The 14,467-nt window shown below is 58.7% G+C and overlaps 1 protein-coding gene across 6 annotated transcripts in view; it reads left to right on the top strand.

The window, feature by feature from the left end:
• EGFR (epidermal growth factor receptor) overlaps nt 1-14,467 on the top strand; it is a 116,713-nt gene that overhangs the window by 78,616 nt on the left and 23,630 nt on the right. For 4 of the 6 annotated variants that reach the window (XR_004970763.1, XM_036327270.1, XM_036327273.1 and 1 more), the window contains 10 exons: nt 76-149; nt 360-450; nt 2,798-2,997; nt 3,925-4,060; nt 6,677-6,767; nt 7,700-7,857; nt 9,747-9,782; nt 12,090-12,231; nt 13,324-13,446; nt 14,060-14,158. Coding sequence is in view for 5 of the 6 variants with exons in the window: in XM_036327270.1 (XP_036183163.1) it covers nt 76-149; nt 360-450; nt 2,798-2,997; nt 3,925-4,060; nt 6,677-6,767; nt 7,700-7,857; nt 9,747-9,782; nt 12,090-12,231; nt 13,324-13,446; nt 14,060-14,158 (1,150 nt within the window). In the remaining variant the exon portion in view is untranslated. Of the gene's footprint in view, nt 1-75; nt 150-359; nt 451-2,797; nt 2,998-3,924; nt 4,061-6,676; nt 6,768-7,699; nt 7,858-8,950; nt 9,708-9,746; nt 9,783-12,089; nt 12,232-13,323; nt 13,447-14,059; nt 14,159-14,467 lie in introns of those variants that run through there. The other 2 variants (XM_036327271.1, XM_036327275.1) reach the window with 2 other exon arrangements.

Here is a 14,467-nt window from a genome sequence, read left to right on the forward strand (position 1 = left end):
GGGCCGCTGGCCGCAGCCCTGCTCCCGCCACAGGCAGGCAGCGGTGAGGAGTGACCTTCGTCCTCTTCGTTTCAGGGACACCTTCACCCACACGCCGCCCCTGGACCCGAGGGAGCTGGACAACCTGAAAACCGTGAAGGAGATCACAGGTGGGGCCGCGCCCTCAGGGCAGCGCGGTGGGCGGGCCGGGCGGGGGCTGCGGGGAGGCAGGCAGCCTAGGCCGGCACCCGCACCGTGTGTGCAGCTCCGGGCGGACGCGAGGGGAAGCGGATCCAGCGCCCCGCGGGCTCCGGGACCCTGTCCTCACACCTCGGACGGGACGGCGGTTTCTGAGCGCCCTGCCTCCCGCCCGCCCGCAGGGTTCCTGCTGATCCAGGCCTGGCCGGAGAACAGGACGGACCTGCACGCCTTCCGGAACCTGGAGATCATCCGGGGCCGGACCAAGCAGCAGTGAGTGTCGAGCCCGGCAGCTGCCGGGTGTGTTTTGAAATAAGACGCGCAGAAGTATGGCCGCGATGCTGCAGGGACTTGCTGCCCTCCACCCAGTCTCTCCTGGGCTGGTGTCTCTCGGGCGGTGCTAGTGTCAGAGTGAAGCCAGCATGGTCCCCGTGCCGTTAACAAAGCGACACCTTATTCAGGGCTTGCCGGCTGCTCCGTGAACGCCTTCTGTTTCCGCGTCTGATCCGGTCTTCATCCTGCCTTTTTTTGTTGTTAATCCTCACCCAGTCATACTTTTCCATTGATTTTTTTTTTAAGAGAGCAAAAGGGAGGGAGACAGAGAGAGACATTAATGTGAGAGAGACACATCGATTGGTTACCTCTCACATGCGTCCCCACCCGGGCCAGGGATGGCACCTACAACCTCGGCACGCACCCTTGACTAGGAATCGAACCCACGACCCTTCGGTGCATGGGCCCGTGCTCTAACCACTGGGCAGGCCAGCCAGGACCCACCTTGCATTTGGTTGCTGTGTCTCCTTAGTCCCAGCACGTGTGTCTATCTCAGTCCCTGTCTTTCCTTACCGGTCACGGCCTGGGCGCGCTGGAGGACGACCGCGCAGGCTTTGTGTAGAAGGGCTGACGTGTCCTCGTGATGGGAGAGATCGCGGGACGTAACGTGCAGCACAGGGAATATAGTCAATGGTGTTGTATGAACGGTGGGTGGTGCTAGGCGGGTGCTGCAAGTATGTGATTATCTAACCACGTGCTAGACACCTGAAACCAACACAAAGCAACACTGAATGTCAAGGGTCAGTGGAAGCAATAACAATGGAGAACCTAGGACCACCCCCCCCCACCCCCCGGGGAGGAGCCCGGCTTGTTCACCGCTGATGGGAGACCAGAGGAAGGCTTGCAAGTTCCGGACGCTCGCGGGCCGTGGGGACAGGGAGTGCAGACCTCCTTCCTGTGGTTCCCCGTCATCGCAGACAACACCCCGAGCTCCTCTGTGGGGTCAGGTCTCCTGTGCTCTAGCCCCGCCCCCTCCCTGGGCCCCTCTCCGGCTTCCCTGCCTCCACCTTTCTGCCCCTGTAGCGGCGTGTGGCTCTCCGCACCTGCCACACGCCTTCTTGCCTTCCTGCTTCTCCAGCTGGCCCTGGGCTTCCCGCCCTCCCACCTGAGTCCCTTCACCGACCCCCTGAGGGCTCTTCATCTCCCTGATGGACCAGCACAGTGCTGGGTGCGCCTGCTCCCAGGTCCGCCCCATCGGGCATCACCTTTTCCGGGAAGCCCCCTCCCTGCGCAGCCTTCCCCAGGCGCGCTCAGTGCCCCTGCCCTTGCCCCCACTACCACCAGACTCACGGTGCTGGGGAACACGATCTGCTCCTATGATTGTATCCCCACTAGAAAAAAGGGGCGCCGTCCTGAGAGTAGGAAATGTACACACGGCCTACATAGAATGAGTCACAGGTTACCTCACGTGTTTGTCCAGCGGCTGCATGGCTGGGTAGATGGATGGGAAATGAACCTGTGGCTTTTGAAGTCTATTTGGATGTTTGAGAGGCTCGAACACCTCAATGCCCAGGCAGAGTAAACAGGCAGCAAGCAAATAATGGCACTGAGACCTTCCTTCAGCCCCTGGCTCGCCCCTGGGATTGAAGAGACTCAGCAGCCAGGAAACTGGCTTTTCCCTGGAGGGACTCACAAGGAAACACTTGCAGATTTTTTTTTATATATATATAAAGTTTTTTGTGTGTGTTTGTTTGTTTTTCATATATTTTATTGATTTTTTTACAGAGAGGAAGGGAGATAGTCAGAAACATCGATGAGAGAGAAACATCAATCAGCTGCCTCCTGCACACCTCCCACTGGGGATGTGCCCGCAACCCAGGTACATGCCCTTGACCGGAATTGAACCCGGGACCCTTCGGTCCGCAGGCTGACGCTCTATCCACCGAGCCAAACCGGTTTTGGCCAGATTTTTTTTATTAATATGTTTTTCATTGATGTCAGGGCGGAGGGAGAGGGAGAGAGAGGAACACCCATGATGAAAGAGAATCACGGATCGGCTGCCTCCTGCACGCCCCCTCCTGGGGATGGAGCCCACAACCCCGGCACGTGCCCTTGGCCAGGAATCGAACCGTGACCTCCTGGCTCACAGGCTGACGCTCAGCCACTGAGCCCCGCCGGCCGGGACACTTGCAGATTTCAAGTTGCAATACGTACCTTGCGCAGTGGGACCAATGGTCATGGGGTGGGTGGGCAGTGAATCTAAAAGGGCCCAGGAAACCCAAATGCGTTGCTCAGCGACGCTGTGTTTTTGTGCGGCTCACGGGGTTGGTTTCCTTCTCTCCGACAGCGGCCGCTTCTCTCTCGCCGTCGTCGGGCTGGACATCACGTCCCTGGGGCTGCGCTCCCTCAAGGAGATCAGTGACGGGGACGTGATCATCTCGGGGAACCGCAACCTGTGCTACGCAGACACCATCAACTGGAGAAAGCTCTTCGGGACCACGAGTCAGAAAGCCAAGATCCAAGGCAACAAGGACAGCAGAGACTGCAGTGAGTGGCGCGTGGCCGGAGGGCGGGCCCGCTGCTCCGCGTGATCACGTAGAACGTCCCCAGGGCCACCCCCAAGCACGCGAAGGCCTCTCCTCCCCCTGACGCAGCCAGAGAGGGGCTCCGTGTGCTCCTGATGGCGGCGCTGCCACCTGGCGCCCGGCAGGATCGCTTCTGGCGCATCCTCCTTTCGCAGGAGACGTTGGCCTGGAGATTCGGGCTGTCAGTTGTTTGCAATGCACAGGAATAAGCCTAGTGTTGATTAGATTACATTTTAGCTATAGTTCCCCCTGCTCATTTCAGTCTCCGATGGCTCTAGCTAACACACACGCATGCACACACATGCACACAAACATGTGCGCCCATGTGCACGCCGTGGAAGGAACCTTTCACTGTGGCGTCTCCTACCTGCATCAGAGCCATCGCCAGCCTGTGAAGCCAGGCAAGTGGCAGCACCTGTGGCCGAGAGCCGGAAGCAGACCTGCCTCCACATCCTGGCCCCGGTCCTTCCAGGCACCGAGGCCTTCGTCCACTTCCTCCCCATCTCTGGGCTCTGGCGTCCTCATCCACGCCATGGGGGCAGTGGCGATTGCCACAGCGTCCCGCTCCGGAGAGAACGAAGTGCAATCCCGAGTGTAGACCCTGGGCGCGGTGCCTCCCTAGCCCAAGGAAGCGAGCACAGCACACCTTCCCACGTCACCCTCGCTGTGACGTTAATCCGCAAACCCCACCAGGCCCAGTGTGGCGCCCTAGGCACCCCGAAGGGAAAAGGCACCTTGCAGTCGGCCTCTGGGGGGCTGCTCTGGGTCCTGGCTTCTTTCAGGGCCCCGGCGTGTCCGTCCGCGGAAGACCCCGGCACCTCACTGGGGGCGCTGCCCAGTCGTCCCTCGGTCACTCGTCCCCTGACTGCGGTGCCCACTGTCTCCCCAGAGGCTCAAGGCCAAGTCTGCAACCGGCTGTGCTCGACACCCGAGGGCTGCTGGGGCCCCGCGCCCGGGGACTGCGTGGCCTGCCAGAACGTCAGCCGCGAGCAGGAGTGCTTGGAGCGGTGCAACCTGCTGGAGGGGTGAGCGCTGCGGCCGCGGAGGGCAGCTGGACGGGGCCAGCGCCGTTCCCCGTGCACCTGTCTCTCTGTTGTTTCTTTTCCTTTGTTTTGTTGTTTGTTTGTTTGTTAGCGACTGTTCATCACACACGGAAACGGACAAACTATTTTCCTGACTTAATCCAACCTAATAATTTATAGAGTCTCTTTTCCTGGACATACCTTCTATTTTTCTAAGCTGCACAAAGTTCCCAAGATAGATCGCTCATCAGCGGTTCATCTGGCCACGACCGCGGCCATGCGGCCTGTCCCTCGGTGCACCGTTCCCGGCGTGTCAGACTACGTTAACGCAAATGCCATCCCCTGGTTAATTTCTGTGTTCTGTTCAAGACACAGTGAGCGGTGCAAATAGCTTTAAATAGGACCATGGACAAAGGAGTAGACAGCCATTTAACGGTTGCTGAGTTTACTTACCATCAATACCAGTTACAGCCTGTCGATGCTGTGGGAATCTTGACATTGATGCCAATCTTTAAATGAGAAAGTAAACTTGAGGAGTAGAGCTCAGCAGGGGCAGTTTTCTAAATATATATTGTATTGATTTCAGAGAGGAAGGGAAAGGGAGAGAGAGAGAGAGAGAGAAACATCAATGAGGAGAGAGAATCATGGATCGGCTGCCTCCTGCACACCCCCTACTGGGGATCGAGCCCTCAACCCGGGCCTGTGCCCTGACCAGGAATCAAACCATGACCTCCTAGTTCATAGGTCAACACTCACTCCTGAGCCATGCTGGTCGGGCGGCAGGGACAGTTTTTTAAAAATTTAAAGAAAAAGGGAAATTTTGTGAGGGAAGAGCTGCTGGAATTGGATGGCTGTAGGAAGTCTTCCTTCTTATTTCACTGTCGGGGCCACAGCGTGGATCCAGAAATATTCCGGGGCAGGTTGACAAGGTCAGGTTCATTTCTGTAGGCGCCATGAGCTGACGGGCCCTCCCCTAGCGGAGTGGTCTGCATGCCAACGAGCAGGAACTATTGGCGCTCTCCTTAATGCCACAGGTATTCCCTCTGCTCGTGTTTCAGTTTTCACTTCTCTTTAAAAAGACAAGGTCATTGCCCTGGCTGGTGTGGCTCAGTGGGTCGGGCACCGTCCCTCACACAGAAAGGTCACTGGTTCAGTTCCCGGTCAGGGCACCTGTCTGGGCTGTGGACTCGATCCCCAGTCCAGGGCGTGCAGGAGGCAGCCGATCCATGTTTTGCTCTCACACCCATGTTTCTCTCTTTCTCTCTCCCTCTCCTTTCCTCTAAAAATCAATAAAAATATAAAATAAAATAAAAATTTTTAATCCTCACTTGAGGAGTGAGGGTATTTTTTCCATTGATTTTTAGAGTGGAGGGAGAGAGGAGGGGAAAGAGAGAGAGAAAAAAACATCCACATGACAGGCACCTGGATTGGTTGCCTCCCACATGTACCCAACTGGGCCGTGGATCAGAGGGGATCAGACCCACAACCCAGGCACAGGCCCTTGACCCGGGAATCGAACCTGTGACCGTCTGGTGTACAGGCTGATGCTCTAACCCAGGGGTCCTCAAACTACAGCCCGCGGGCCACATGCGGCCCGCCGAAAATATTTATCCGGCCCGCCGGGTGTTTTTGCCGCCGCTGCCTGTTGCTTAGCAGCTGATTAGTTTTTTTTTAAACTATAGTCCGGCCCTCCAACGGTCTGAGGGACAGTGAACTGGCCCCCTGTTTAAAAAGTTTGAGGACCCTTGCTCTAACCACTAAGCAACGCCAGCCAGGGCTAAAATAAAAGTTTTTTAAGGCAAAGTAATGAAAGCAAGCACGTCGAGGTGCCAGGTCTTTCCTCCACAGTGCCTGGGGCCCAGCCGCACGGGTCCCTTTGCAAGACGGGCCCCCTCCACGGGGCAGAAGCACAGAGACCAGCGAAGGTGGCATCTGGTTTAACTGATGCCAAGTGCCTGAAAGGGGACTCGCAGGACACATTTCCGGGTGTAACCGCTCCTGCTCACCGCCCAGTGAGGGCCGGTCGGGCATCACCAGGCAGATGTCAGTCTTCTCCGCCACTCCCCCTGGGTTCTCGATCGGGACACGGCCTCTTGCTCTGTGTTGATGGCGCATCTTGGAGGAGTGGTGACGATATTACCAGCAGAGTCCTCACTCCCCCCCCCCCCCCCGCCCCGGGCTCCGTTCTTACTGTTTGGGCCGGACCATGGCGGGGGAAGGGCTCTCCCCCCGTCCCCTGTGGTCTCTGCAGCGATCCCTCCTGCTCCGCTCACGGCAAGTCCGCAGGGGCGCTTTCTCTCTCACTCGCTGGCTCGCTCGCTGACACGTGCACACGGTGTCACTAGGAGAACCCGGGAGAGGTGTGGGTGCTGGGTGAGGGTTATGGCTGGCTTTGGTGGAAGACGGCAGAGGGTTCGGTCAGAGTCTGGTTATTATATGACAGGGTCTCCCTGGACCCTGGCCGTGTGGCTTTTACCTGGAACCGCTGTGCATTGCTGAGAGAGGTGGTTCGTGTCACCGGGCTTTTCAGACAGACCGGCTCACAGCTGCAGCTGCCAGCGTCCTGCTGCGGGTCCCCAGGGAGGCGCTGACCACTGTCCTTCCCCCCGCCCCCCGCAGCGAGCCCAGGGAGTTCGTGGAGAACGGCGAGTGCATCCAGTGCCACCCGGAGTGCCTGCCCCAGCCCATGAACGTGACCTGCACAGGACGCGTAAGGAGCTCGCTTCATGCCGTGCCCCCACACGCCACGGGGAAGGGCCTCCCAGCGGTCGCTCCCACCACGGCCCACGTCCACATGGGTGCTGAGGACAGCGCCCCAGCCCACGCCCCAGAGAGAGGCCGTGCGCCTTGGGGCTGGGGCGGGGCTCCGACGGAGCTGAAGTCCTCACATCCCCGCTCCTGCCCACACCCTCACACCTAACCGTGCAGAGCCCGGTACGGGGTCAGCCCGTGTCCCCCACTTCTGACGTCGGTCATCATTGCTTTAGTTTTACTCAAACATCATCAAGTTCTTACGCAATAGGAGTGTGTCATTTTTGGAGAATTCTTAAAGAAAGCCCTAGAAAACTTTTTAAAATCCAGTTTCCTAGCGACGTAGTGATGTGGTGAAGAGTATCAGTGAGAACTCAGCGTCCCAGAGTGGAAGGCACCCCATTGCTCAGTTAACTGGGCAGCGACACTGCCCTCAGCCCGCCGCCTCCTGCTCAGGACTGGCTGGAGGTGGGTTTCCAGCAATTTGCTGGGCTGGGCAGGTCTGGCTGCCGCGAGCCGCCCTGAACCACAAATCCCACGTGTGAGCAAGTCCGCCCGACCAGCCCGGGGATAAATGCACTTGCGGGCCCATCCGGGTTGTGCTGACAAGGAGAGATGCCCTCAGAGTGTGAGTGACGTGTAATAAACTAACTAGCACTGTCTCTCATGTTTTGTATGTAGCACACGTGTGCGAGGTCAGACAGGCTTTATGCTCACTGTGAACAGGGCTCAGGGCTCAAGCACAACCACAGACGAACTCGCCTTCCACTCGGACAGTTTCTACACTGTTTGACTTTTTTCCAAGACACGTATTTAAGTAAAAGGCTACTTCCATTTGGCAAAGGGGAGAGCCCTTATCCCGTCGGTGACGGCCTCTCTCCCGCGCTGCAGGGCCCCGACAGCTGCGTGCAGTGCGCCCACTACATCGATGGCCCTCACTGCGTCAAGACCTGCCCGGCCGGGGTCATGGGCGAGAATAACACGCTGGTCTGGAAGTTCGCGGACGCCAATCACATCTGCCACCTGTGCCACCCCAACTGCCCCTACGGGTGAGTGCCCCTCGGGCCCTGGGAAAGGAAACGCCCAGAACAAAAGGTTTCCTATCTTGCAAGTTCGCAGATTGGAAATATCTCCAGAATTTCCAGGCGGCACTCCCGGAGGTTTGAGGTGGAGTCAGGGCTTCAGGTGGTCCCCAAAGGCAAGGCAGCAGCCAGAACAGGCTGTTGGGCAAGTCACAGTGGGCGGAGCAAAGTGGGAGGGGCTTTGGCAGAGGGGCGTGGTGGGTGGCGCACGGTGTGAGGAGCATGGTGGGCGGGGCACGGTAGGAGGAGTGCATGGGTGGGACTTGTTTGGAGGAGCATGGTGAGTGGGGCACAGTGGGAGGAGCATGGTGGGCAGGGCTTGGTGGGAAGAGCACATGGGCGGGGCACGGTGGGAGGAGCATAGTGGGTGGGGCACAGTGGGAGGAGCATGGTGGGCAGGGCTTGGTGGGAAGAGCGCATGGGCGGGGCATGGTGGGAGGAGCATGGTGGACGGGGCACAGTGGGAGGAGTGCATGGGCGGGGCTTGGTGGGAGGAGAGTAGTGGGTGGGGCTTGGTGGGAGGAGAGTAGTGGGTGGGGCTTGGTGGGAGGAGCGCATGGGCGGGGCATGGTGGGAGGAGCATGGTGTATGGGGCACAGTGGGAGGAGTGCATGGGCGGGGCTTGGTGGGAGGAGAGTAGTGGGTGGGGCTTGGTGGGAGGAGAGTAGTGGGTGGGACTTGGTGGGAGGAGCGTGGTGGGTGGGGCACAGTGGGAGGAGTGCATGGGCGGGGCTCGGTGGGAGGAGCGTGGTGGGAGGGGCATGGTGGGCGGGGCTTGGTGGGGCATGGTGGGAGGAGCGCGGTGGGCGGGGCACGGTGGGAGGGGCTTGTGGTGGTGGGTGGCCGCTCAGTCTCCAGTGGCTCATCTGAAGGAGCCTGTGTTGAGATACCGCAGCTCCTAACCACACAGAGACGTGACGGGTGGAATGAGCGCATAGTCCTGCCAGGTCCCCGGAGAACAGAGCCCTCAGAGGAGACAGAAAATGTCTGTCATCAGCGGGCGTGTCACACAAGCGCCTCAGACCTCTTCCCATGCTTGAATGCACTTCACTCTCCCCAGGCCGTTGCCGTCTTTCCCGTTTAATTGGCATAGTCTGTTTTCCTGTTGCTGTTTATTTACATCGGTGCCCGGGGCCTGGTGCTCGAGTCACAGTAAGGCAGGCGCTGTCCCTGCTTCCTGTGACGCTCGGTCGTGTGGCCCTGGAGGAAGCCAGCTCCTGCTCCCGGCTTTCGGGCCTGCAGTCCTCATCGCCACCCAGTCCCCTGCCCCTGAGGCCTGTGTCCTCGCTCACCTGCGTCCCCCTCGCTCCCCCTTGGGCCAGCACAACCCAGGACCTGGTTCTGTTCTGCCCTCTTGTACCCTCGAGACAGCTGTGAGACAGCTGTGCCTGCGCCAAAGCAATACATGGAAACACTTCAATACAAACCGGAAACTCTACTTTTCAACACTAGAACAGTCCCTGTCGCAGAGTAGACACTCAAAAATATTTGCCGAGTGAATAAATGCGTAAGAATACATGATTATCCACCGCCCCCAAATTGAGGTGCATCGCGGTTTTTAACGCTTTGAGAGGAACTTAATCCTTCTCCACTGGGAACTGTGCTGAGTCGGGGGGTTGGGGGGAGGAGCAGAGGTTATGAGTCCCAGACACTCAGTCCCTGCCACCTAAGTTATCACGACCCTGGGCATCTCACTCACTAGTAACCCCTCTGGGCCACGGCCTCCTAAGAGATAAGAGAGAGAGTTGCCTGATGATGGAATAAAAAGAGGCTTGCTCGTGACTTAACAACAGCTCTTCAGAGAACATGCTAAGGAAGAGAACAATCAAAGCGTATTTCTCTTTTGCTCCCTGCAGCTGCACAGGGCCAGGTCTTAAAGGCTGCACGAACGAGTAAGTATGACCGCGTTGTCTAATGACGCAGCGCAATATGGGCAGAGACAGTGCCCGCTGCATTGCTGGCTCCCTCTGCCTGGCCAGGTTCTTCCCTCTGGGCCAGCACCTGCTGGTCCCCCCACCCCGCCATCTCCAGGCTCTGGTGGGGTGCTGCCGTGAGGGGTGCAGGAAGTGCGTGCTCGGTGCCCAGCATTCCTTCCTCTGTCCTTCCTCTGACTTCTTTGGTCACACCTGTGTGGTTGGACCCTTCCCTTCTCCTAGCTTCTCTGCCTCCCTCCCTGACCTGTCCCAGCTGGCCCTGCCACAGACCTGTGCCCCAATGACCTTTCTGCTCAGTGACAAAGCTCCAGCGTGAGGTTTCTCCCTGATCTTTCTCAGGCCACCTCCTCAGCATTTCAGCTCTGGTCACTTTGCCATCGTTGCTGAAACGCGGCCCTGGGACCAGCAGAGCTGGGCTTCCTATTCGGACTCAGCAGGGAAGAGCGGGGTTATCGATGAGTAACATCTAGAGAGGAATCAGATTTATACAGACACCTGTCGAAACGTCAAGGAGAGAGAAACATCCATCGGCTGCCTCCTGCACACCCCCCACTGGGGAGCAAGCCTGCAACCCGGGCCTGTGCCCTGACTGGGGATCAAACTGGTGACATCCCCGTCGACACCCAAGAGGCTGAGCACCCCGTCGATGCCCAAGAGGCTGAGCCACCCCAGCCGGGCTGGGAACCCTTGCGGTTCCCGTCATGTCGACAGAATCCCTCTCAGTGCCGCGGACACTTCCCCCCAGAATCAGCCGTGGTCACGGCTCCTTCCTGCTCTCTGGGGAACGTCAGGGCACACAGGAGGCCGCTGCGGGGAGAAAGGTTTCTTCAGCCCTCCCTCTTCCCAGGCCGGGGCACAGCCAGCTCCTGCTGCTCCTCCGCAGTCAGCACCTCCACTGAGGTCCCTCTCGCCCCACAGGCACCCGTCCGACACCGATCTTTGTTGTGTTCACTCTTTTAAGTTTTGCCATTCCCTTGCCATTCACTCGCCCTCGTTAATACTCGACGTGGAACACATCCTCTGTAGGAACAGATTCGTTCCTGTGTCTCTCTCACGTTCCCTCCAAAACCGTGGAAACCCATGCGCTCCAGCGGCAGTGGTGGGCAGACGGTCGGATGCAGGGGATGGCTCATGTACTCTAAGCAGAACATGTTGTAACTGTCACTTTCACGAAGTGCATGTGACCCACTAACGAGAAATTCGTAAGGACGACGTCCCGTTATTGTACGTCCAAATGCCGCAACTGGTTGGTCTTCGCTGTTTGTTTACATTTCTACCTGGAACGATGAAGTCTGCCAGAAGCGGAAATGGCATCCATACTTGAGAATAACAACTTTGTATTCAAATTCGGAATCTTCTGCTTCAGCCGGCTCTCTCCCCAGGGAGCTTTAGAGTTTGAGTTTGAGTTTCGCTCTCTCAGGAATCAGGCACAACCTCGCCCGGGGGTTCGAGGCTGCGAGGTGACACCCCTGGTCTGGGACAGGGGTGGTCTCTGGGTGCGGTCCCCTCATTGCACAGCCCCCTCCGAGCTCACGCGAAGCGCTTCCGCGGCTGTAGTGCCATCTTGAAAGCCAAGGGCCCTTCGAGGAGGCACGGCATCACTGACAGGCCCTCCCCAGCCAGGCCAGCGGACAGCGCGGGGCTCACGGACGGGAGGCCGCTGCTTCCGACGCAGAGAGACTCTGAGAGATGCAAATTCACATGGAAACCGGAACTGAAGCCTGAGTTACTTTTGGAATTAATGTCTTTTCTTAATCAACAGATTGAAATAGAACCATTGCCCTGCCCCCGTGTGGCTCAGTTGGTCGGGCGTTGTGCTTGCACCAAGGGTTGCTGGGTTGCCGGTTCAATTCCCAGTCAGGACACATGCCCAGGTTGTGGGCTCCATTCCCAGTGGGGATCATGCAGGAAGCAGCCGGTCGGTGTTTCTCTCTCTCTCTCTCTCTCTCTCTCTCTCTCTCTCTCTCTCTCTCTCTCCTTTCTCCCTCTCTCTAAAAAAATAATAATTACATACTAATATAGCCACTATATGGAGAGATCCAGATAACACCTCAATTTGAAAAGTGCAATGCAGCCAGGTAGGGGGCGGGGATGAATGAGGATGCCGCGGGGACCCTCAGCTGCTCCCCCCACCAGCGGCTGCAGCGCCTCTCTGAGCGTGTTCAGTGGTGTCAGCATTTCAGCACAGGCAGGACATAGGTGAAACGCAGATGCCATGACATCGGGCAACAACCTGACCTTCCCCCATGTCTGCACCTCCTTCAGGTCCAATATCTCGTCCATCGCCATAGGGATCGTGGGCGGCCTCTTCCTGCTGCTGATGGTGGCGCTGGTGGTGGGCCTGTGTCTGCGTCGGCGCCACATCGTCCGCAAGCGCACGCTGCGCCGGCTGCTGCAGGAGAGGGAGGTGAGTGTGCCCTGCGCCGCCCCAGCCCCTGGGGACACCCCCCCCCCACACACACACACACACACACACAGGGGAGAGGGCAGGGCCCGTCTGCGTGGGCCCCTGAGACTGTGTTTAAGGATGTCACTGCGTCATTGCGCTTCCTTCCCTGTGATGGCAAAGCCGGGAAGCGTGTGAACGCCCAGTGACCATTAGCTACATGGGGGGCACTACCCAGGGAAGCACACGTGTTTCTGCGGTAAGTGCACAGCACAGTGACAGCTGCCTGGGGGCAGGACAGGACCCGGAGCCCTGCCCGGGTTGGCTCAGCGGGTGGAGCGTCGGCCTGTGGACTGAAGGGTCCCAGGTTTGATCCCGGTCAAGGGCACACACCTCGGTTGCAGGCTGATCCCCAGCCCCGATGGGGCTCATGTGGGAAGCAACCAATGTATCCACGTTTCTCTCTGTGGGTCTCTCCTCCTCCCTTCCACCCTCTCTGAAAATCAATGGGAAAATACCCTCAGGTGATTTTTTTTAAAATATTTTTTAAAAACAGAGGACAGTACGTGCGTAATGTGCAGGAGCCAGCCTTTGAGTGGTGCCTGCTGAGTCCTGGGGAGGCCCCGTGGGCGGGGAGACGGAGCTGGAAGGTGCCCCTGTCCACGCCTGCCCCTCTCCGAGCTCTGCTTCCCACAGTGTGTTCCTGGCACTGCCATTCCCCAGGACGGTCCGCGCCCGGCATCTGTGCCCAGCAGAGTCAGAAGCCCGAGTACCCGGGGGGAGTCCCCAGGGCAGCTGGTGGCATCCTGGCACTTGGGTGTCAGGGGGTTCAGCAGGCGACCAAAATGACCACCCCCCCCTAAAAAGCTTCCACACCCACACTTCCCCGGTCAACTAAAGAGCCTGGAAACAGAGCTGGAAGTTACATTTGTTGAACTGGACCGGTTCTGGTCAGGGACGCCTGTGTCTTCACGATGTCCCTCAGAGCAGGTGGCCGTGTGGCCTGAGCGAGCCGGCAGGTTCTGTGCTGAGGCAGGACCAGGCCCGGTCCACGGGGGGTGTGGAGGCTGACCAGCATCCCCGTCACTCATCGCTCACCCTCGTCGCCCACAGCTCGTGGAGCCCCTGACCCCCAGCGGGGAAGCGCCCAACCAGGCCCTCCTGAGGATCCTAAAGGAGACCGAGTTCAAAAAGATCAAGGTGCTGGGCTCCGGCGCGTTCGGCACCGTGTACAAGGTGAGACGCCAGACACGGCACAGACGCTCCGGGGGCTCGGGCTGGCGGCCCCTCGCCTCCCGGGGGAGCGAAGCCAGAGTCCTCGGCTGTCGTCTGTGTATGTCACTTATTCCTTGTGTTGCTGAGGGTTTGGGAAATTCCAGCATTTTTCCCAAGTTGTCGAAGGGAAATCTTTTATAATCACGGCGCCGAATAAGTGGTCCCGTGAGACGTGTCCACAGACACATTTTATAGAAGTTGGCATTGACCCTAGAGGTCAGCTTCCGAGTCAGGCCCTGGTCCGAGCAGCCTCCTCTCCATCGTCTGTCTCTAGTCCTCTTTGCGTGAAGCCTGCTCTCGGTTAGGCCTGGACCGGGTGCCTTAGAGCTGTGGGAGCAGCGGCGCACTCTGTGTCATGGGCACGAGTGTAGGGTCGTTACTCTGATCCGTGGACCATGATCGCCAAAGAGCCGCTGAGACTTGGGGACACCCGGCGCCGGTGGCTTTGCCGTGCAGGGCTGAGCTCCTTGTCTCTGGCCCTTCCGGACGGCGTCACTCCTGAAGCCCCACGTGGCGTGTGTAAGGCCTGCCGGCTCATGCCTGCTCTCTCTCTCTCTCTCTCTCTCTCTCGCAGGGGCTCTGGATCCCGGAGGGCGAGAAGGTTAAAATCCCCGTGGCCATCAAGGAATTGCGGGAAGCCACGTCTCCGAAGGCCAACAAGGAAATCCTCGACGTGAGTCTGTCCTCTCGCTGCCACGGGCCTGGCGGTCAGGGGCCGCCTTTCTCGGGGCGGGCAGCACGCTGGCGGGGGACACTTCCTTCATCTCCACATTCGAAGGGTCACTTTCCGTGTCTTCTTCCTTCTGCCTCTCGTTGGCACGCGTCCCTCTAGGCCTTCTCCTGAGAGGAGGGGGGGACTTGGCTCTGCCATTCTCTCCTCTCCCTCCTAGGGTGGGCCTCACTCTCACGAGGTTTACATGCGGTCGCCCCTAGCAAACTCGGGGGTAGGGATGATGCCCAGCACCCTGAGAATGAAGAAATG

This window comes from Myotis myotis, unplaced genomic scaffold, assembly GCF_014108235.1.
Source record: "Myotis myotis isolate mMyoMyo1 unplaced genomic scaffold, mMyoMyo1.p scaffold_m19_p_11, whole genome shotgun sequence".
NCBI lineage: Eukaryota > Metazoa > Chordata > Mammalia > Chiroptera > Vespertilionidae > Myotis > Myotis myotis.